The sequence below is a fragment of the Somniosus microcephalus genome, chromosome 1 (assembly GCF_052327205.1).
Source record: "Somniosus microcephalus isolate GS21.2 chromosome 1, FLI_Smic_1.0, whole genome shotgun sequence".
Classification (NCBI taxonomy): Eukaryota; Metazoa; Chordata; class Chondrichthyes; order Squaliformes; family Somniosidae; genus Somniosus; species Somniosus microcephalus.
In genome coordinates, this window is record NC_140987.1 from 136,921,125 (window position 1) to 136,945,080 (window position 23,956).

Consider the following 23,956-nt stretch of genomic DNA (forward strand, 5'->3'; position numbering starts at 1 on the left):
CTCCCCACCCTCCCTCTCTCCTCCCCTCCCCCACCCTCCCTCTCTCCTCCCCCACCCTCCCTCTCTCTCCTCCCCCACACTCTCTCTCCTCCCCCACCCCCCTCTCTCCTCCCCCACCCTCTCTCTCCCCCCCCAACCCTCTCTCTCTCTCCTCCCCACCCTCTCTCTCTCTTCTCCCCCACCCGCTCTCTCTCTTCTCCCCCACCCTCTCTCTCTCTCCTCCCCCACCCTCTCTCTCTCTCTCCTCCCCCACCCTCTCTCTCTCTCTCTCCCCGCGATTTCCCGAGGCTCTCTGCCCCCGCCCCCAGCGATTTCCCGAGGCTCTCTCCCCCCCGCCCCCCGCGATTTCCCGAGGCTCTCCCCCCCGCGATTTCCCGAGGCTCTCTCCCCTCCGTCCCCCGCGATTTCCCGAGGCTCTCCCCCCCGCGATTTCCCGAGGCTCTCCCCCCCCCCGCGATTTCCCGAGGCTCTCCCCCCCCGCGATTTCCCGAGGTTCTCCCCCCCGCGATTTCCCGAGGCTCTCCCCCCCCCGCAATTTCCCGAGGCTCTCCCCCCCCGCGATTTCCCGAGGCTCTCCCCCCCCCCGCGATTTCCGAGGCTCCCCCCCCCCGCGATTTCCCGAGGCTCTCCCCCCCCCGCGATTTCCCGAGGCTCCCCCCCCCCGCGATTTCCCGAGGCTCTCCCCCCCCCCCGCGATTTCCCGAGGCTCTCCCCCCCCCCCGCGATTTCCCGAGGCTCTCCCCCCCGCGATTTCCCGAGGCTCTCCCCCCCCCTCCCCGCGATTTCCCGAGGCTCTCCCCCCCCCCCGATTCCCCGAGGCTCTCCCCCCCCCTCGATTTCCTGAGGCTCTCCCCCCCCCCGCGATTTCCCGAGGCTCTCCCCCCCCCCCGCGATTTCCCGAGGCTCTCCCCCACCCCCCCCCGCGATTTCCCGAGGCTCTCCCCCCCGCGATTTCCCGAGGCTCTCCCCCCCCCCCCCGCGATTTCCCAAGGCTCTCCCCCCCCCCCGCGATTTCCCGAGGCTCTCCCCCCCCCCGATTTCCCGAGGCTCTCCCCCCCCCTCGATTTCCCGAGGCTCTCCCCCCCCCTCGATTTCCCGAGGCTCTCCCCCCCCCATGCTTTCCCGAGGCTCTCCCCCCCCCCCCCGCGATTTCCCGAGGCTCTCCCCCCCCCCGCGATTTCCCGAGGCTCTCCCCCCCCCCCCCGCGATTTCCCGAGGCTCTCGGCTCCCCCCCGCGATTTCCCGAGGCTCGAGGCTCTCCCCCCCCCCCATGATTTCCCGAGGCTCTCCCCCCCCCCCCGCGATTTCCCGAGGCTCTCCCCCCCCCCCGCGATTTCCCGAGGCTCTCCCCCCCCCCCCCGCGATTTCCCGAGGCTCTCCCCCCCCCCCGCGATTTCCCGAGGCTCTCCCCCCCCCCCGCGATTTCCCGAGGCTCTCCGCCCCCCCCCCGCGATTTCCCGAGGCTCTCCCCCCCCCCGATTTCCCGAGGCTCTCCCCCCCCCCCCCGCGATTTCCCGAGGCTCTCCGCCCCCCCCCCGCGATTTCCCGAGGCTCTCCCCCCCCCCCCGCGATTTCCCGAGGCTCTCCCCCCCCCCGATTTCCGAGGCTCTCCCCCCCCCCCGCGATTTCCCGAGGCTCTCCCCCCCCCCCGATTTCCCGAGGCTCTCCCCCCCCCCGATTTCCCGAGGCTCTCCCCCCCCCGATTTCCCGAGGCTCTCCCCCCCCCCCGATTTCCCGAGGCTCCCCCCCCGAGGCTCTCTCCCCCCCCGATTTCCCGAGGCTCTCTCCCCCCCCCCGATTTCCCGAGGCTCTCCCCCCCCCCCGATTTCCCGAGGCTCTCCCCCCCCCCCGATTTCCCGAGGCTCTCCCCCCCCCGATTTCCCGAGGCTCTCCCCCCCCCCGATTTCCCGAGGCTCTCCCCCCCCCCCCCGATTTCCCGAGGCTCTCTCCCCCCCCCCGATTTCCCGAGGCTCTCCCCCCCCCCGATTTCCCGAGGCTCTCTCCCCCCCCGATTTCCCGAGGCTCTCCCCCCCCCCGATTTCCCGAGGCTCTCCCCCCCCCCCCGATTTCCCGAGGCTCTCCCCCCCCCCCCGATTTCCCGAGGCTCTCCCCCCCCCCGATTTCCCGAGGCTCTCCCCCCCCCCCCCGATTTCCCGAGGCTCTCCCCCCCCCCCCGATTTCCCGAGGCTCTCCCCCCCCCCGATTTCCCGAGGCTCTCCCCCCACCCCCGATTTCCCGAGGCTCTCCCCCCCCCCGATTTCCCGAGGCTCTCCCCCCCCCCCGATTTCCCGAGGCTCTCCCCCCCCCCCGATTTCCCGAGGCTCTCCCCCCCCCCCCGATTTCCCGAGGCTCTCCCCCCCCCCCGATTTCCCGAGGCTCTCTCCCCCCCCCGCGATTTCCCTAGGCTCGCACCCCCCGCGATCTCACGAGGCTGTGTGCTGGCGTCACGGGGGCCGTGCGCATGCGTGCCGGCGTCAAGGCGGCTGCGCAACGGCCGTGCGCATGCGTGGTTGCCGTTTAAAAAAAAAAAGCCAGAGCGGGCTCTCGCGGGCGGGCGGCGCATGCGCGGTCAGTGCCAGCGGCGCGAGGCGGCCCGCGGGGAGTAGGCAGGGAAACCCCGCAGGCTGGCGGCCGTTAGAGCTGGGAGTAGGCAGGGAAACCCCGCGGGCTGGCGGCCGTTAGAGCGGCTCACTTCGGGCCCCGACACCGTCAAACCTGAGAGGGGGAAGTAGAGAGAGACAGAGAGGGAAGAGGAGAAGGAGAGAGAGAGGGAAGCGGAGAAGGAGAGAGAGAGAGGGAAGAGAGAGAGAGAGAAATTTTTGGAGCTTCAGGCCTGCCTGCAGCGGGCCTGGAGACCAGCACCGAGTCCCCCCTGCGCGAGGGTGAGGGGGTTGCTAAACACAATATAAAACTGAAATAAATTGTTAATTAATTCCCTAACACATAATTCAAATATTTACCTTAGTTCCCTAACACACAAAGTGTGGGGGAAAAAATCGTGGAAAATCAAGATGGCGGCCACTCACCTCGGTTCAGAAGGATAAGGCCCGCCCACACATGCACCGATTGGTCGACCGGTCAGGTCACCGAAGCGTAGGATTGGTCAATCATCGAGTCACTCGACACTCAACTGTAGGAAGACCTCGACGTCACACGGTCGCTAATGAGATGCTAATGAGCGGAACGCTGAACGTTTTTGGGATACCACGGGCAGGATTTTTGTCCGGCCGAAACGTAAATACGCCGATGACCGGTCCGGAATCGCAAGCTTTCTTTTGAGGCGACGCGCGCGTCGGTACGCTCTGTAACTTCCAAACGCATCGAGACCAGGCGGACAGACAGACAGACAGAAGAGCCGCTTTATATATATAGATGTGGGAAAGGGGTGAGTAATTATTCCAGTGTCCAAGTACTGACACCCAATGATTACTCTGCTTGCTGAAAAATGGACACCCCAAGAGTTCTAAGTGAAATGAGTTTGTGCACTCTAAGTTTAGTAAACGTAGTTCTACAGGATAAAAATTATCCATAGTTAGGCATTAACAGTAAGTCAGGCAATTTTGAGCCAGGGTAGTGGGTGTTGACTTCTCACATATTCTGCTTTACAGAAGCTTAAAGTGCAATATCTCAAATACTGATACTGAGAAGTGTAGAGGAACAGAGGGACCTTGGGGTGCATGTCCACAGATCCCTGAAGTTAGCAGGACAGGTAGATAAGGTGGTTAAGAAGGGATACTTTCCTTTATGAGCCGAGGCATAGGATATAAGAGCAGGGAGTTTATGCTTGAACTATATAAAACACTAATTAGGCCACAGCTATAGAGTACTGCGTACAGTTCTGGTAATCACATCACAGGAAAGATGTGATTGCACTAGAGAAGATACAGAGGAGATTTACAAGGATATTGCCAGGACAAGAGAAATTTAGCTATGAGGAAAGATTGGATAGGCTGGGGTTTCTTTCTTTGGAACAGAGGAGGCTGAGGGGAGACTTAATTGAGGTGTATAAAATTATGAGGGGCCTAGATAGAGTGAGTAGGAAGGAGCTATTTCCCTTACCAGAGAGGTCAATAACTAGGGGGCATAGATTTAAAGTAATTGGTAGAAGGATTAGAGGGGAGTTGAGGAGAACTTTATTCACCCAGAGGGTGGTGGGGGTCTGGAACTCACTGCCTGAAAGGGTGGTAGAGGCAAAAACCCTCATCACATTTAAAAAGTACTTGGATGAGCACTTGAAATGCCGTAACCTACAGACTAAGAGCTGGAAAGTGGGATTAGGCTGGCTAACTCTTTTTTGGCCGGCACAGCCATGATGGGCCGAATGGCCTCCCTCTGTTCCGTAAATTTCTATAATTTTATAACTCAACCTATACCTGACCTGGCAGTGGTTGAAGCTGATACTGGTTACAAAACGTGGGAAAATATCCCATTTGTCAGTGTTGATGTTCCTTAATAGGAGAAAAACTAAAAGTAAAGATTATAATTTAAAGAGCACTATTCTCACAAAATAATGGCTGCAAAATTCAGCTCTGTAGCACCTGTTGTTTGGGTGCTATGGGTGCCGTTTTGATTTCAAAATGGCGTCCGCAGCACGTGCGCACACTTCTGTTGTGGGCCTGGCGCCATTTTATGTAGGGAATTAGCGTGGGTGCAAGAGGCGTGCACCAGAATATGCAGAGTAGGCAGATTGTGACGTCAATCAGCGTGCAATGCTGATTTGATGCCAGTACTGCCATTTCGGAGCTCAACGCTCCAGCTATCGCCCGCTCTTAAGCTCGCCCATTGTTGAGGGCTATCAAATTTAGCCCCCAATGTGTTTTGAGAAGGAAGAAAGTCCAACATTATTTTTTCATCGTTATGTCAAATAAAATATGCCTTGTGCCTCTCAACACAAATGACGATGAGTCATGTAATGATCCATTTTGAACTTTGGCACCTGGCTGCTAATCTGGCGAGGTGAATCACCCACCTAATTGTAGAACACGCCCAATTTTCATACTATTGAAATCAATGGACCAAAAATCGGGTGGGTTCTGCAATCAGTGGGCAATCCTCTCTGGCAGGCACCGAGTTTGGAAATTACCTCCATGGATGTTCTTGGGGGTTGTGCTCAGACTGAATCCAAACAGATAGCGTTATAGAGTAGGAAGCAAAATTCTCAAGTGTGCATTACAAGCCACCAAATAGTGGAGATGAGATAGAAGGGGAGAATTTTTGGAACTGTCAGAGAGATATACAAGAACAGAGAAATAATATTGGATGATTTTAATTGTCTGGGATGAAGGTCATTCATGTATTCAAAGTGAGGAATGCTTTTTAGAATGCATCCAGGCTGGCTTCCTAGATCGTAATTGTAGTGTATGTGCCTTTAAGTCAGAACTACTTTTTACAGCTCCTGTATACTGTAGTACCGGCAGTGACCACACCGGTATATAAGCTGTGCGCATGCCTCTGTACTCCAGTCTAGAGATTACCCTCCTCCAATAAAGACCTGTTATTTGTTAATGTACAGCATCCGTGTGATTATTTATCCACTGAACCACGGATCCAACAGTGGCGACGAGTGTCGATTCGAATCTACCAGCAACATAAAAAAAAAGTCATGGCCAGGAACACGGGCGTCGACCACGAGCAACCGCCCAGCAGTCAGGCAGAGATCCAACTTCGCTGGGGAGGCTGTGGAGAGCCGGGCTTGGTTCCCCAGCCACAACGAGCAGTAAGAGACCGACGACAGGTCCAGAGCAGACCCTTCCCGAGCAGCGGCGGCTGGAGCCGACCGACGGCAGAGAGAGAGCCGAGCAGCGTTGACGGGGTAAGAAAGAGGGTGAAGAGCGCAGGGCGCAGCCGGGGGTTGAACACCGAGCGCCGTCGAGGAAATACTGCAAACCGGAGAGAGAGGGTAAGAAACAGCCGGGTTCTAGACTGAGCGGCGTCGACAAATATCAAGAGAAGAACGCGCAGGACACAGCCAGGGATCATGGGCTGATCAGGGTCCACGAGGCGAAGCAAGGGGAGATGCCATTGAGCCGCGGAGAAGCAGGGAGAGCGCGGGACACGCCATTGAGCCGCGGAGAAGCAAGGAGAGCACGGGAGGCGCCATTGAGCCGCGGAGAAGGAAGAGCGCGGGAGACGCCATTTTGAGAAGCCGCAGCGGAGAAGAAGGGCGAGCGCTGGAAGGAAGGAAAGCGCAGGAGACGCCATTTTGTGCCAGCGGAGAAGAAGGGGAAGCGCGGGAGGCACCATTGGTGATAATTCACGCACAACCAAGTTCACGCACAACCAAGGATGCCGAAAAGTGGCAGTATCTCTACGTTCAACAATGAAGTCGAAGATTGGGCGACATATGTGGAACGTATTGAGGTGTACTGCAGGGCGAATGAAGTGCCAGATGCTAATAAAGCACTGGTTCTGTTAAATTCCATGGGTGCAAAAACTTATGGGTTACTGCGAAATCTAATAACCCCAGAGAAGCCGGTAAACAAGAATTTTGAAAGCATAGTAGAAATCCTACAGGACCACTTAAACCCCACACCGCTGCTGATAGCAGAACGATTTAAGTTCCATAAAAGGAACCAACACAAAGACGAAAGCAATGCTAAGTACCTAACGGAACTGCGCAAGCTATCGAAATACTGCCAGTTTGGAGCGGGACTAGCAGACACGTTAAGGGACAAGTTTGTGTGTGGGCTACAAAGTGAAGGAACACAGAAACGGCTTCTATCAGAAAAGGACCTTACGCTGGACAAAGCTTTCAGTATGGCAGTATCACACGAAGCAGCCGCAAGGGGCGCTGCAGAGATACAACGGAGACCGCAAGAATATGGCACCAACGAAATGACCTATGGAACAGGGAAGTGCTATCGCTGCGGCAGAACAACACATGACCAGAAAGATTGTTGGTTCAAGGACCAAGTGTGCAGACAGTGTGGGAAAGCAGGACACATAGCAAGAGTCTGCAGGTCTGGGAAGAAAACCAACAGTAAGAAATCTCCACAGGAGAAGTACAAAAAGGTACACCAGGTGATGGACAGTGGTTCAGATGAACAGAAAAGTGACACAGACTCCGGAAGCAAGGAGCTGGGTTGTCTGAAACTACATAAAGTAACCGAAATGGAGGATCAGCAGACTATCTGGGTTACACTCAAGATAGACGGAGTCCAAGTGGAAATGGAATTGGACACAGGGTCAGCGCTAACAGTCATAAATCAAAGAGACTACAAGCGGCTATTTTCACACATACCCTTGAAGGCTACAGAGATTGTCTTGAAGACGTATACGGGGCAAAAAGTCTACCCCAAAGGAAAAATAAGGGTGAAAGTGACATATAAAGGCCAGGAAATACCTAAAATGGATATATATGTATTGCCAAATGGAGGACCACCACTGCTAGGACGTGAATGGATCCGGAAGATACAATTAGATTGGCATTCCATACAGGCACTGAAGGTTGAGGCCAAAAAGGATGACGACGTCACACCTGGACAACTGTCAAAAATGCTAACTGACGCAAAAGAAGTGTTCCAGGAGGGACTAGGAACACTAAAAGGAATAACAACAACAATTAAAATAGAGGAAAATGCAAGCCCAAAGTTTCTGAAGGCCAGACCAGTGCCTTATGCGATCAGACCAGCTGTTGAAGCAGAGCTGGAAGGGTTGGAACGTTCAGGAGTACTGTCCAAAGTGGACTGGAGCGAGTGGGCTACACCCATCGTTCCTGTAATGAAGAGGTCGTTGAGTAATACGCCTGGGGAACCAAAGAAGGTCCGCATCCGTGGGGATTTTAAGGTGACAGTGAACCCAGTCCTTCACACGGTGCAATATCCGCTTCCATGAATTGAGGATATTTTCGCCTCGCTATCTGGTGGTAAACGCTTCACCAAAATTAATCTAGCCCAGGCGTACTTGCAAATGGAGGTAGAAGAAGCTTCGAAACATTACCTTACGATCAACACTCATAAAGGTCTCTATCAATACAACCGGCTGGTGTTTGGAGTAGCCTCGGCTCCGGCTATCTGGCAAAGGGCGATGGATCAGGTCCTGCAAGGGATTCCAGGGACCCATTGTTATTTGGACGACATCTTGGTCACGGGCGAAAATGACGGTGATCACCTCGCTCACCAGATTAAAGGAGTATGGGCTACGAGCTAATCGCCACAAGTGCGAGGTTTTCCAGAAACAGATCTCGTATTGCGGCCACGTCATCGATGAAGAGGTGTTACATAAGTCCCCTGACAAGATTGAGGCGGTAGTCAAGGCTCCAGCACCGGAAAATGTGTCACAACTGAGGTCGTTCCTCGGGCTGGTAAACTATTACCACAAGTTCTTACCAAATTTGTCTACGGTATTACACCCGCTGAACACCCTACTGCAAACAGGGGTACCATGGAAGTGGGATGACGAACATAGACGAGCTTTCCAGAAGTGTAAAGAATTGATCACATCAAAAGAGGTGTTGGCCCATTTCAACCCAGCACTACCAATTCGTTTGGCATGTGATGCATCACCCTACGGCATTGGAGCGGTGCTGTCGCACAAATTCCCAGACAGGTTGGAGAGGCCAGTAGCCTTTGCGTCTCGGTCACTAACCTCAGCCGAGCACAACTACGCCCAGATTGACAGGGAGGCCCTCAGCCTAGTGTGGGGAGTAAAAAAATTCAACCACTATCTGCATGGGCAGAAGTTCACCTTGCTGACTGACCACCAACCACTTGTCTCCATCTTTAATCCTAAGAAGGGCGTGCCAGTAATGACTGCACAGCGGTTACAAAGATGGTCCCTGTTTCTAGGGGCGAATCAATATGAAATAGAATATAAAGGCACGAAACAGCATGGGAACGCTGATGGGCTATCGCGCCTGCCACTGCCTACTGTGGAGGAAGCACCAGCAGTGGACCCTATCGAGATATTTTATTCGTCGATAATTGAACAATTGCCAGTAACAAGCGCGGATATAGAGAAGGAGACCAGCAATGATCCGACGCTGTCACGGGTATATGAATTAACGGTGAGGGGATGGCCAACACATGGCGACTCACTGTTGCCAGCATTCTCATCCAGAAGAGAACAGCTGTCAGTATGCCAGGGGACAGTGATGTGTGGATCCAGAGTGGTGATTCCACCCAAGTTAAGGGAGAGAGTGCTAAATGAGCTACATGAAGGTCATCTGGGGGGAGTGAAAATGAAAAGCCTTGCTAGGGCTTATGTGTGGTGGCTGGGAATCGATCAACAAATCGAAGACCTAACTAAGAGCTGCTTAGGATGCCAGAAGGTCCAAAATGCACCACATGCCCCTCTACACCCATGGGAGTGGCCCTCCTCTCCATGGCAACGGGTGCATATTGATTTCGCTGGTCCATTCATGGGCTCAATGTTCTTAATAGCAGTGGATGCTCATTCAAAGTGGCCTGAGGTGATAAAGATGTCTTCAACCACTACAGAGAAAATGATTGCAGTCTTACGGACCATATTTGCCAGAAACGGTTTGCCAGAGCAGATCTGCTCTGATAATGGACCACAGTTTGTGTCCGACGAGTTCCAAAAATTCATGAAAAGGAATGGGGTAAGGCATTATACATCCGCCCCGTATCATCCAGCCACCAATGGATTGGCTGAGAGGTTCGTACAAACCTTTAAGAAGGCGATAAAGGCCATGTGTGACGAGGAAATTCCACTACAGCATAAGATGGACAATTTCCTATTAGCCTACTGAAACGCGGCACATGCAGTTACCAACCAGACCCCGGCCATGATGTTCTTTAACCGAAGGTTGAGATCTCGTCTGGACTTGCTCAGACCAAATGTGTGAAGAAATGTTGAGGACAAACAATTCCAGCACATCAATGAGAAGCCGACAAGGAGCTTAATTGTAGGGCAACCAGTCTTGGCCCGTGACTATCGAACAGAGGAGTGGCAACCCGGAACGATATGTACAAGGCAGGGGCCATTAATGTACACAGTGGATGTCGGGGACAACATTGTGAGACGCCACGTCGATCAGATCTTAACGTCACAGGAACGCGTCAACCCCATGTCTCGAGTACCTGGGGATGAACCCGACATAACGGTAGCATCTACGTCAGACCCAGTAGCAGTGGAACCCGATGAACTACCCGATGAAAAGGGGTCAGAATTGCCTCTGCACCAAGAACAAGAACCTCTGGAAAGGCGCTATCCCGAAAGGGTCAGGAAGCCGCCCCAAAGACTGAATCTATAAATGGACTTTTGTTATTTAATGTACTTGTAAAAATGTAATTGTTATTTGAATATTAAGGGGGTATTATTAATCTAAAAGGGGAGGAATTGTAGTGTATGTGCCTTTAAGTCAGAACTACTTTTTACAGCTCCTGTGTACTGTAGTACCGGCAGTGACCACACCGGTACTGTGCGCATGCCTCTGTACCCCAGTCTAGAGATTACCCTCCTCCAGTAAAGACCTGTTATTTGTTAATGTACAGCATCCGTGTGATTATTTATCCACTGAACCACGGATCCAACAATTATATACCGAGTAAACAAGGAAAGCAGAATTGCTCAAATCGTTTCTCGGAGTTTATGTGAGCCAAATAACTGATGAGAGTAGGAGAACTTTTAGGAAGCAACAACCACGGTGTAGTAGGTTCAAGGTGAAAATAGAAAAGGATAATGAAGAGTCAAAAATAAGGGCGTTAACTGGAAAAATTGCAAATTTCAGTGCGATTAAAAGGGATCTGGTAGGTGTAATTTAATATCGAGAAGTGTGAAGTAATGCAGTTTGGGTGACAGAAATAAGTAATGGAAAATGCTGAAGGATGTGGAGGAACAGAGATGTCTATGGGTGCAAGTACAGTTGTTGTGTATGTACCTTTAAGAGAATAACTGGTCTCAGATTGCAGTACCGGCAGTGACCACCCCTGTATAAAAGGCGCTAGAGAGCTTCTGTTGTTTAGATTCGTTATGGACTTCCACCAGTAAACATCTGTTGTTTTTCACTCCTGCTAGTCCGTGTCTAAATCATTCACGGACTTAACACTGGCGACGAGGTAGAAAGAACTTACCTGCAACTCAGCAGCAGCTCCGACGACGTTGAAGGTCGGAAGAAGAAAAAAAAAAGTCCATTGAAACTCGAGGAACGGGCGTCGACCGTCAATCATTGGGTTCAAGGCTTTGCAGGAGCGACTTTCCAGAGCCAGGCTGGGTTCCTCGGTCCGTGGTTTTCCAGCTAATCGGGCTGGTGGCAGGTGGTGCTCTGATCCTTCCTGGGCTGCAACGGGGCCGGGCAGTGAGTCGGGAAGCAAGGAGAGAGAGAGAGGGTGGAGCATACAGGGCGCGGCCGGTGTTTCGAAGCTGGGCAGCGTTCGGACCGCAGAAGAGGGAGGGAAGTGTTCCAGAGGGTCCGCTCCACAACGGGAAAATAATAAAAGAAAAAGAATACGCGCAAGAAACCGTGGAAAGCAGCGCTAACAACAGCGGAGAAGAAGGCAAAGCGCGGGAGGCGCCATTTTAGATTTGCAAGATGCCGAAGACTGGCTGTATCACTGCTTTTGATAATACATTAGAGGACTGGACCACATATGTGGAAAGAGTCGAGGTATATTTCGAGGCAAATGAAATAGCGGAGGGGAAAAAGGCATCAATATTGCTAAACGTAATGGGCGCTAGAACGTACGGCCTATTGTGGGATCTGATTACTCCAGCCAAACCGAAGGCGAAGAGTTTTAACGAAATTGTTGCTGTTCTACAGGCGCACTTAAACCCTGCACCGCTGTTGATAGCAGAAAGATTTAAATTCCACAGGAGAACTCAGCACAAAGATGAGAGCAATGCTGAGTATCTTACGGAACTACGCAAGCTATCAAAGCACTGCCAGTTCGGAGCAGGACTGGCAGATACCCTACGGGACAAATTTGTCTGTGGACTCCTGAGTGAAGGAACACAGAAGTTACTCGCAGAAAAAGAGCTGACGCTAGATAAGGCTTTCAGCGTGGCAGTATCGTATGAAGCAGCAGCCAGGGGAGCTGCAGAAATTCAACAAAAACCACAGGAATACAGCACCCACGAAATGACACGGGGATTTGCAAAATGTTATCGCTGCGGCAGAACTAACCATGACCAGAAGGACTGCTGGTCCAAAGACAAAATATGCAGACAATGCGGGAAGATTGGACACATTGCACGAGTTTGTAGGTCTGGGAAGAAGACCAGCGACAACAAAAAGGCTACTAAGGGACCGTACAAGAAAGTACAAAAGATGATGGACAGTAGTTCCGAAGACCAGATGAGCAATAGTGAATCCGAGAACAGGAGATTAAGCTGTCTCAAACTTCACAATGTAATCGCAAAAGAGGATCACCGAACCATTTGGGTCACCCTCACGATAGCAGGGTCCCAAGTTAAAATGGAATTGGATACAGGATCAGCGCCAACTGTCATGAATCGACGAGACTATGAGGGGCTATTTTCACACATACCCTTGAGAGAGACATCCATCGTCTTGACGACGTATACGGGGCAAAAAGTATACCCCAGAGGAAAAATAAGGGTGCCTGTCGAATACAATGGCAAGAAAATACGGAAATTGTATCTCTACATACTGCCAAATGGTGGACCACCGTTATTGGGACGGGAATGGATCAGGAAGATAAACTTAGATTGGCATTCCATTCATGCAATGACGGTGGACGGTAAAAAAGATGAAGACGTCACTCCTGGACGATTGTCAACAATCTTAGCTAACGCCAGAGGTATTTCAGCAAGAACTGGGCACGCTTAAAGGCGTAACCACCTCATTAAAAATAGAAGAGAATGCAGTTCCCAAGTTTTTCAAAGCGAGACCGGTACCATATGCAATTCGTCCAGCCGTCGAGGCAGAGCTGGAGAATCTGGAGAAGGCGGGCTTGTTGTCTAAGGTTGACTGGAGCGAGTGGGCGACACCCATCGTTCCTGTCATGAAAAAAACGTTAAGCAATAAGTCCGGAGAGCCAAGGAAGATTCACATCTGTGGGGATTTCAAGGTGACTGTGAACCCTGTCCTTCACACAGTAAAATATCCTCTTCCAAGGATAGAAGACATCTTCGTCTCACTGTCTGGAGGGAAGCGTTTTACAAAAATTGACCTAGCACAAGCATATTTGCAGATGGAGGTTGAAGAGTCCTCTAGGAAGTACATCACGATAAACACTCACAAAGGTCTTTACCAATATCATCGATTGGTATTCGGAGTAGCATCGGCTCTGGCGATATGGCAAAGAGCGATGGAACAAGTCCTGCAAGGGATTCCGGGGACTCAGTGTTACTTGGACGACATCCTTGTAACAGGTGAAGATGACAGTGAACACCTTAACAACCTAGAACAGGTGCTCACTAGACTACGGGAACATGGGCTGCGAGCCAACCGCCCCAAGTGCGAATTTTCTAAGAAACAGATATCGTATTGTGGCCACGTGATTGATGAAGAGGGGTTACATAAGTCCCCTGACAAAACTGAAGCGGTTAAGGCCCCAGCGCCTGAAAATGTGTCGCAACTGAGGTCATTCCTCGGGTTGGTGAATTACTACCTTAAGTTTTTGCCGAATGTCGACAATTCTGCATCCACTGAACGCCCTGCTACGAACGGGGGTCGCATGGAAATGGAACGATGATTGTAAACGTGCTTTTCAGAAGAGTAAGGACTTAATCACTTCGAAGGAAGTATTGGCTCACTACAACCCAGCACTGCCAATCAGGCTGGCGTGTGATGCGTCTCCCTACGGCATTGGGGCGGTACTGTCACATAAATTCCTTGATGGTTTGGAGAGGCCGATAGCTTTTGCGTCACGCTCGTTAACTTCTGCCGAGCGTAACTACGCCCAGATTGACAGAGAGGCCCTCAGCCTAGTGTGGGGGGTGAAGAAGTTCAATCACTATCTGCACGGTCAAAAATTTACTCTACTAACCGATCATCAACCTCTTGTCTCCATTTTCAACCCTCAGAAGGGCGTACCGATAATGACAGCACAACGGCTGCAGAGATGGTCCCTTTTCCTGGCGGCACACCAATATGACATCGAGTACAGGGGAACTAAACAGCATGGAAATGCTGATGGATTGTCACATCTACCGTTGCCGATGGTGGAAGAAGAAGACCTTGCACTGGATCCAATGGAGTTATTCCACTCGACCATAGTCGAATGTCTCCCTGTGACGAATGCAAACATAGAAAAGGAAACACGGAATGACCCGACACTATCACGGGTCTATGACTTAACGGTGAAGGGATGGCCAGCACATGGCGAACCACTGCTGCCAGCATTCTCGCCGAGAAGAGAACAGCTGTCAGTGTGCAGAGGAACCTTGATGTGTGGATCCAGAGTAGTAATTCCACCTAAGTTGACGGATAGAGTGCTCAATGAGCTTCATGAGGGTCATCTGGGTGGGGTAAAAATGAAGAGCTTAGCTAGAGCGTTTGTGTGGTGGCCGGGAATCGATAGAGAAATCGAAGCGATGACCAAGAGCTGTGCAGGATGCCAGAAGGTCCAAAACGCCCCACCACAAGCTCCTCTGCATCCATGGGAGTGGCCGTCATCTCCATGGCAAAGGGTGCACATTGATTTTGCTGGTCCCTTCATGGACTCGATGTTTTTAATTGCGGTGGATGCACATTCAAAGTGGCCAGAGGTAATAAAAATGTCCTCAACCACCACGGAAAAAACTATCGCAGTTTTACGAACCATATTCACCAGGAATGGGCTGCCTGAACAGATTTGCTCTGACAATGGACCACAGTTTGTGTCTGAAGAGTTCCGGAGGTTCTTAAAGAACAATGGTGTTAAGCATTACACATCTGCCCCATATCATCCAGCCACTAATGGATTGGCCGAGAGGTTTGTCCAAACATTCAAGAAGGCTATCAAGGCAATGTGTAATGAAGATATACCCCTACAACACAAGGTGGACAACTTCTTGTTTGCCTACCGGAATGCGACACATGCGGTTACCAACCAAACTCCAGCCATGATGTTCTTCAATCGAAGACTACGATGCCGCTTGGATTTGGTTAAGCCAAACGTCCGAAGAGATGTGGAGAACAGGCAGTTTCAGAATATGAATGAAAGGCCGACCAGGAGTTTTAAGATAGGTCAACCAGTTTTGGCCCGGGACTACCGCACTGAGAAATGGAAGCCAGGAACGATTTGTACACGACAAGGACCTCTCGTGTATACCGTGGACGTTGGGGAGAGCATTGTAAGACGCCATGCTGACCAGATTCTAGAGTCACTGGAAAACGTCAACTCCACACCACGATCTGATACACCTGGTAATGAAATCGACGTTCCAATTGCAGCTACCGCAGAACCGGTAATATTGGAAGCAGATGAACCAAACAACGACATTGATTTCGACTCAACATTGCCAGAAGAACCTGATACTCCAAAGAGGCGTTATCCAGACAGAATCAGGAAGCCTCCGCAAAGACTGAACTTATAATTGCTTAAACTTAACCAATGTATCTAGCAACAGTAATTGTGATTGTAATTCGTTATTAGTTGTTAAATGAATGTTATGTACTGTTTATCTAAAAGGGGAGGAATTGTTGTGTATGTACCTTTAAGAGAATAACTGGTCTCAGACTGCAGTACCGGCAGTGACCACCCCTGTATAAAAGGCGCTAGAGAGCCTCTGTTGTTTAGATTCGTTATGGACTTCCACCAGTAAACATCTGTTGTTTTTCACTCCTGCTAGTCCGTGTCTAAATCATTCACGGACTTAACAACAGCATTCCTTGGAAACTGAGTGCAGGTGGATAAAGTCATAACAAAGACATTTGCATTTTGAGTTTTAGAAATAGAGCATAGAGTCGAGGGTAAAGAGGTTATGATAACAATTGCCTTGTACAAATCTAAGCCACAATACTATATGCAGTTTTGGTATGCAATTATAGAAAGGACATTAAAGTCATAAAGAGCATTGAGCACAGGATGATTGTAGGGATGATATACTATGTTATGCAGAGATACTGGGACTATTTCCACTGGAGCAGAGAAGGCTTTTTAAATTATAAATGGTTTTGATAGGGAAAATAGGGAAAGACTATTTCCTGTGCTTGGTGAATCAGTAATGAGGGGTCATCAATTTACATGCATAGAATCATAGAGCACAGAACAAAGCCATTTGGCCTATCAAGTCTGCACCGGCTCTTTCGAAGAGCAATCCAGTTAGTCCCACTCCCCCGCTCTTTCCCCATATCCCTGCGATTTTTTTCTCCTTCAAGTATTTATCCAATTCCCTTTTGAAGGCTACTATTGAATCTGTATCCACCACCTTATCCGGCAGTGCACTCCAAATCCTAACCACTCGTTGTGTAAAAATGATTTTCCTCATGTCGCCTCTGGTTCTTTTGCCAATCATCTTAAATCTATGCCCTCTGGTTATCGACCCTTCAGCCATTGGAAACAGTTTCTCTTTGTTTACTCTATCTAAATCCTTCATGATTTTAAACACCTCTATCAAATCTCCTCTTAGCCATCTCTGCTCCAAGGAGAACAACCCCAGCTTCTCTAGTCTATCCACGTAACTATAATTCCTCAACCCTGTAAATCTCTTCTGTACCCTCTCCAAAGCCTTCACGTCCTTCCTAAAGTGCAGTGCCCAGAATTGGACACAATACTCCAGCTGGGGCCGAACCAGTGTTTTATATAGGTTTAGCATAACTTCCTGTTTTTTTTACTCTATGCCTCTATTTATAAAGCCCAGGATCCAATATGCTTTATTAACTGCTTATCAACCAGACCTGTCATCGACCTGAAACGTTAACTCTGTTTCTCTCTTCACAGATGCTGCCTGACCTGCTGAGTTTCTCCAGCATTTTCTGTTTTTATTTCAGATTTCCAGCATCTGCAGTATTTTCTTTTTGAACAAATAACCTGTCCTGCCATCTTCGAAGATTTCTGCACAAGCATTCCCAGCTCGCTCTGTTCTTGCACCCACTTTAAAATTGTGCCATTTAGTGTGTATGGTCTCTCCTCATTCCTCCTACCAAAATGTATCGCCTTGCACTTCTCTGCGTTGGACTTCATCTGCTATGTGTCCACCCATTCCACCAGCCTGTCTGTGTCTTCTTGCAGTCTATTTCTATCTTCCTCACTGTTTACTACACCTCCAAGTTTCATGTCATCTGCAAATTTTGAAATTGTGCCCTGTACCCGCAAAGCCAAGTCATTAATGTGTATCAAAAACAGCAGTGGTCCTAGTACTACTGTCCTTTTTATCCCATGGGCTTCAATTTTGTTAACAAGCCTAATATGTAGTACTTTATCAAATGCCTTTTGAAAGTCCATATACACATCAACTGCACTGCCCTCATCCATCCTCTCTGTTACCTCATCAAAAAACTCAATCAAGTTAGTCAAACATGATTTTCCCGTAACAAATCCATGCCGGCTCTCCTTTATTAGTCCATGCTTGTCCAAGTGGCTGTTAATTTTCTTTGGATTATTGTTTCTAAAAGCATCCCCACCACCGACATTAAACTGACTGGCCTGTAATTGCCAGGTTTATCCTTCTCCCAATTTCTAAACAAGGGTGTAACATTTGCAATCCTCCAGTCCTTTGGCACCAACCCTGTATCTAAGGAGAATTGGAAGATTGTGGCCAGCACCTCCACAATTTCTACCTTTGTTTCCCTCAGCAACCTAGCATCACTAAAAGAGTGAGGAGAGAGATTAGAAGAAACTTCTTTACGCAGAGTGTCATTGGAGAATGGAATTCTTTGCCACAAGGAATAGTTGAGGTACAGAACATTGCATCTTTTTAAAGGAAAAGTGGCTAAACATTTGAAGCAGATGAAGATACGGGACTGTGGGGAGAAAGCAGGACAGTGGGATATAGTTTTGAATCATTCTAGCAAATATCTAGCTCAGACACAAAGGGCCATATGGGCTACTGTCGTGCTGTAAACCTCTATGGTTCTTTGATATGTTCACTAGCAAATGAAAAACATCAGCCAAATATTTTTATCATGAAGTCTGTGCCCTTTTAAAGAAAAGATGGAGAAAAAGATCATGGATATATATTTTTTAAATGTAGATGTGCAGCCCTACCTGTACAACCATTTTCACTGCACTCTTCACAGTTCATAGGGCAGCGTTTGCAAAGTCCTTCAGAACTGGCATAGTGTTTGCTGGAACATTTCATTTGACAACTTTTGTTGTCCAGTACGAAAGGCTTGACGCAGGATTGGCAGTTTGTAGGTCTAGCTTCACAACTCTCACAGGCGTCATCACACTTTGCACAGGTATTATCTGTACTTATAAAATTTCCCCTAACAAAATGAGATATCATTATTTAGATACACATTCTACAATGAGAAGGTAAAAGAGTATAATTCAATTCAAATAGCTACTAAACTCAACAAGCCATAGCATACATTGCCACTTCTCAAAATATTTTAATATGTTCAAAATTCAGGAGAACTGACAGGAAATAATAATTCTTGAGCAGGCTGGAACTTCAGAACTCGCACTAGGGCTGCAGTGAGGGCAGTAGAACCTATCTAAAAAGGACAGTAGTCACAGAATCTTGTGTAGATTTGATCTTGGTGCTCTATGGGTCCCATTAGTTCCTATCTCAACTAGATCATGTCGTTTTGACACAGCAGATAGTACTGTTCTGTGAAGGATCTACAGAGCTGTCAATATTAGGAAAAACCAAGGTTGTGATTTTCAATCATGAACTGTGTACTTGGAGGTATTGCTTCACACCATAAACATAAACATAATTCAAAGTGACAATCTGCATCCATCAGATGGGCTGAAGTGGATCATGGCATAAAAGCAGTTTGCTAGCCTGCAGTTGATTAAATTTCATATTGGTTATATTTTATATTCATAAAACAGCAACAAATGGGAACTGTGAGTAGTGAGTAAAATATCCCAATAAAAAGCAAAAACTGATCCAATCAAATTACTCAAAAGATGCTTTCAAAATTTTTTGGCCAGTATTTTTTCCCTCAATAACAATTTCTAATGTTCAAAATAAGGTCTGTAACTTAATTTAAAAAAATACATATTTCAGAATAAAATTATTAATATTGCCTTTTGTATTTTTGAGTATCCTTATTTACATTTTTACTTAGAGGACTAAGCCTCATTGATATCAATCCGTCAGCTGAAGAGAGGGAACAATTACAGCTGTGCCTACAATTGCCAGGATTCAGCAATATGAGCATGTGCAGTGTGGAGAATCTCCCAGAATACATCAGTATGATTCTCAGTGCAAGAACTGAACCATGGAAAAACAAAAAGCAAAAAAATGAAGATGCCGAAAATCTGAAACAAAAATGGAAAATGCTGGAAACATTCAGCAGTCAGGCAGCTTCTGTGGAGAGAACAGACAAGTTAACATTTCAAGAATGGTAGCACAGTGGTTATGTTACTGGACTAGTAATCCAGAGGCCTGGACAAATGATCCGGAGATGTGAGCACAAAACCCACCATAGCAGCTGGGGAATTTAAATTCAGTTAATTAAATAAATCTGGAATAAAAAGCTAGTATCAGTAATGGTGACTATGAAACTACCGGATTGTTGTAAAACCCGTCTGGTTCACTAATGTCCTTTAGGGAAGGAAATCTACCGTCCTTACGCGGTCTGGCCTATATATGACTCCAGATCCACAGCAATGTGGTTGACTCTAAACTGCCACCTGAAATGGCCTAGCAAGCCACTCAGTTGTACTAAACTGCAAAGAACAGCGGTTCAAGAGGCGGCTGACCACTACCTTCTGAAGGGCAATTAGGGATGGGCAATAAATGCTGGCCTTGCCAGTAACACCCACATCCCATGAACGAATAAGTAAGTAAAAGGTGTGGACTCTTCATCAGAACTGGAAGATATTACAGATGAACAGCATTGAAATATGAATAGAACAGAGGGAGGAACACACATACAAACATGAGAAAAGAGACAATAGGAAGCATCATGTGAGAAATTAGAGACAATAACGAGACACAGAGAATGTGTGAGTAGCTAATGAGATGATGAATGAGCCAGGTAGAAATGGAAACACAGAAACCTAGCAATGCAGAGCAGGCTTCAGCCACCCAGGATCCTGATAGAAGAAAAAGTAGGTCTGTAGGAATCTCTGCACTCCTAGCAAAGAATCTATAAACTCACTGGCAGTTAACAAACTGAGTTTAATGTATTAAAACTTTACAAAACAAGAAAATGCAGGAGAAGCTCTAAGCGGGTCTTTTCTCGATCACTCCACATGAGGACTGGCTGGCCACGCCCTCTACCTCTGACGTCATGACGTCATCATGTTTCCCGCCGTTGGGGACGTCACATGACCCACGTGATGACGTCATCACGTCAGATCGCGATTTTGTCGATCTAGCTCTGTTTAACCAGAGCCAACATTGAAAGGTAATAAACATGATTAAAGGCAATTATACAAGTCCCTGTGAGAGTCTGTTAGTGGCTTTGCCACATACGCCCCCCAGAATTGTCTTTAACGAAAAGAGTCAATCGCTGAGGAGGTCGGACAAGTCTGTTGGACCGACTCCTAAATTCCCGGAGGGGAAAACGCTGAGCAGGCGGCGAGTTGGCAGGTAACACGGCGCTGTCAGGTGTGGCGGCAGCTGGTGGCGCGGAGGCTGCGCCAGCTCGATCGGTCGTTCGAGGTCCAGGTGCGCAGGCTTGAGGCGATCGACAGAGATGTGATCCGGCTTGCCCCCGATGTCAATCATGAAACTCTTGTCCCGTCTGCAAAACCTTGAAGGGCCCGGCATAAGGAGGTGCGAGCGGGGTACAATGGCCGTCTTGGCGCACAAACACGAACTTGGCTTTCGACAACTCCCCTGGGACATTGGACGAAGGCAAACCGTGCTGTGAGGTCGGAACTGGGCGGAAACAGCGGGCCGCATCCCGGTGGGTCTCTCTTTGCCTGGCCGCGGACCATGGTCACGTAGGAGATGGCAGGAATTCACCCGGGACTCGAAGCGGTTGCCTGTAAACCATCTCCGCCGCCGCCGACTGGAGATCTTCCTTCGGTGCCGTGCGGAGTCCTAACATCACCCACGGCAGTTTGTCGACCCAGGATGCATCCAGCAGGCTGGCCCGGAGCGACGCCTTCAAGGAACGGTGGAACCGCTCGCACAAGCCGTTCGCTTGCGGGTGATAGGCCGTAGTGCGGTGGAGTTTAACGCCCAACACGGAAATCACCTCATTCCACAGTTCGGACGAAAATTGCGGCCCCCGATCTGACGAGATATCCGCAGGGACACCAAAACGGGCTACCCATGATGAAACGAAAGCTCGAGCAACATCCGCAGAGGTGGTGGACGTCATGGGGACCACCTCCAGCCACCTCGTGGTGCGATCCACCATCGTCAAAAGGAACGTAAAGCCCCGGGAAGGTGGAAGCGGGCCCACTAAGTCGATGTGAATGTGATCAAATTGCCGCTCCGGAACCTCGAAGGTGGCGAGCGGGGCCCTGACATGCCGCTGCACCTTGGCCCGTTGGCAAACAACACAAGTGTTCGCCCAGTCTCTGACGTCTTTGCGTATTCCCCTCCATACGAATTTGGAGACCAGCAGCTTTTGCGATGCCCGCACTCCAGGATGCGATAGGCCGTGTATGGTGTCGAAAACCACTCGGCGCCATTTAGACGGAATGATCGGACGGGGTGCACCCAGCGAAACATCGCAGAGCAGAGTAGTACCTGCGGAATGGAACGGCACATCCCTCGGCTGGAGGCTGGTTGGAACCGAATGAAAACCCTGGGTCTCCGGGTCGGCTGCTTGGTCAACCGCCATCTGTGTGTAGTCAATGCCCAATTGGATGGCCTGGACGGCGGCATGGGAGAGGCAATCAGCGACGATGTTGTCTTTACCGGCCACATGCCGGATGTCGGTGGTGAACTCCGATATGTACATCAGCTGTCGTTGCTGCCGAGCCGACCATGGTTCCGCAGACTTGGCCATTGCGAACATCAATGGCTTATGGTCAACAAACGTGATGAAGCGTCGTCCTTCGAGGAGGAAACGAAAATGGCGGATGGCCAAAAACAAAGCCAAAAGCTCTCGATCGAAAGTACTGTACCGGCGCTCATGCCGTTGCAGCTGGCGGCTAAAAAAGGCCAGAGGTTGCCACGCGCCGTCGACCCACTGCTCCTGGATGGCCCCCACCGCATAGTCTGACGCGTCCGTCGTGAGGGCGATGGTAGCTCCCCGCAGGGGGTGTGCCACCATGGTCGCATCCTCGAAGGTGCGATCCATGTCTTGCGACCATACCACTGGCTCCTTTCCCGTCGTGCCTCTAAGGGCCTCGTAGAGCAGACACATGAGCTGTGCTGCCCTGGGGATGAAACGATGATAGAAGTTCACCATCCCCAGGAACTCCTGTAAGGCTTTCACGGATTTCGGTTTTGGGAACGCCGCGATTGCCTCCACCTTGACTCGAAGTGGCATTGCCCCAGTGGGGTTATGCGGTGGCCCAGGAAATCGAGTTGCGCTAGGCCGAAACGGCATTTGTCCGGGTTAACGATGAGGCCGTGCTGCTGAAGCTGTCGGAAAAGGACCCGAAGGTGCTCGAGGTGTTCCTCCTTGGCAACCAGAATATCATCCAAATAAACAAATAAAAAGTCAAGGTCCCGCAGGACTGAATCCATGAGGCGCTGAAACACCTGCGCCGCATTCTTAAGCCCAAAGGGCATTCGCAGGAATTCAAAAAGCCCAAAGGGGGTAATTACTGCTGTCTTTTCGACATCTTGAGGGTGCACTGGCACCTGGTGGTAACCACGGACGAGGTCGATTTTCGAGAAGATGGACGTCCCCGCCAAATGGGCTGAGAAGTCCTGTATATGGGGAATGGGGTAGCGGTCGGGCGTCGTTATCTCATTGAGGCGGCGATAATCACCACAGGGCCACCATCCCCCGCCGGGCTTGGGGACGATGTGGAGCGGGGAGGACCAGGGGCTACTGGACCGACGGATGATCCCCATTTTCTCCATCACGGCGAACTCCGCCTTCGCTGCCGCTAGCTTGCTGGGCTCTAAACGTCGCGCCCTGGCGTAAACGGGAGAGCCGGTAGTCGAAATATGATGCTCCACCCTATGCTTGACGGTTGGAGCTGAAAAGGTAGGCTTCGTCAGCTCGGGGAACTCCTCGAGGAGACGGGCAAAATCGTCAGGCTGTGGCTGCGCACATGAAATCGTGTGTGACGCAGACGTGCTGCGCGCCCCTGAAATATCGTCGAGTGTGGCGGCGCGAACGAGGCGTCGATTTTTCACGTCCACCAACAGGCCGTTGGCGCCCAAAAAGTCAGCACTCATCAGGGCCTGCGAGATTTGAGCGGTGACGAAATTCCAGGTGAAAAACTGTCCACCAAAACATACTTGGACGAGCCGCGTTCCGCATCGAACCCCCGTTGGCCGCTTGCATAGGGGGAGCCCGTCCGCCGGAGCGAAGGTCGATGACCGAGGCGGGAAGTATGCTGCATTGCGCCCTCGTGTCGCATAGAAAACGACGGCCCGAGATGGAGTCGGTTAAGTAGGTGAGATTCCCAGAAGCGCCGATCGCCATCGTGGCGGCGGGGGAAGTACCGGGACTGGCGTGCTTGACTTGTGGCGGTCTATTCAACGGTCTGGTAACTAAACTGCACGGTGGGCGGCAGCAGCGGGCCTTCGGTCCGAAACGAGCATGGTAGCAGCAGTAACCGGTCATCGGAGGCGCTGTGGTCGGAGCCGGGGCCGGGCTCCTCGTGGCGGGGTGTTGCGCGAGGACGCAGTACTGTTGCCGGACCGCGTAAATCTTATCCGCCTCTTCGGCGAGCGCAACGCAGTCTGCGGTTTCTGCTCGGGCAAGGGCTGCCTGGACTTGCTCGGGGAGTTGAGTAAGGAACAGCTCGTGAAACAGAAAGCACTGGGGCTCGGACCCCAGGAGAGTCAGCATATGGCTCATAAGCTCCGAGGGTTTGGAGTCACCTAACCCTGGTAGCGTCAGTAA

At 50.4% G+C, this 23,956-nt stretch overlaps 2 protein-coding genes across 9 annotated transcripts in view; one reads left to right on the forward strand and one right to left on the reverse strand.

Annotated features, from left to right (window-relative positions):
• The window catches only part of pcsk5b (proprotein convertase subtilisin/kexin type 5b), a 679,955-nt gene that overhangs the window by 200,947 nt on the left and 455,052 nt on the right, over positions 1 to 23,956 (reverse strand). For all 3 annotated transcript variants that reach the window (XM_085986077.1, XM_085986086.1, XM_085986095.1), the window contains one exon: positions 18,054 to 18,274. In XM_085986077.1, coding sequence (XP_085842203.1) covers positions 18,054 to 18,274 — 221 coding nt within the window. The remainder of the gene's footprint in view (positions 1 to 18,053; positions 18,275 to 23,956) is intronic.
• Positions 1 to 23,956, forward strand: part of carnmt1 (carnosine N-methyltransferase 1) — a 1,199,612-nt gene that overhangs the window by 16,428 nt on the left and 1,159,228 nt on the right. The gene's annotated exons all lie outside the window — the stretch shown is intronic.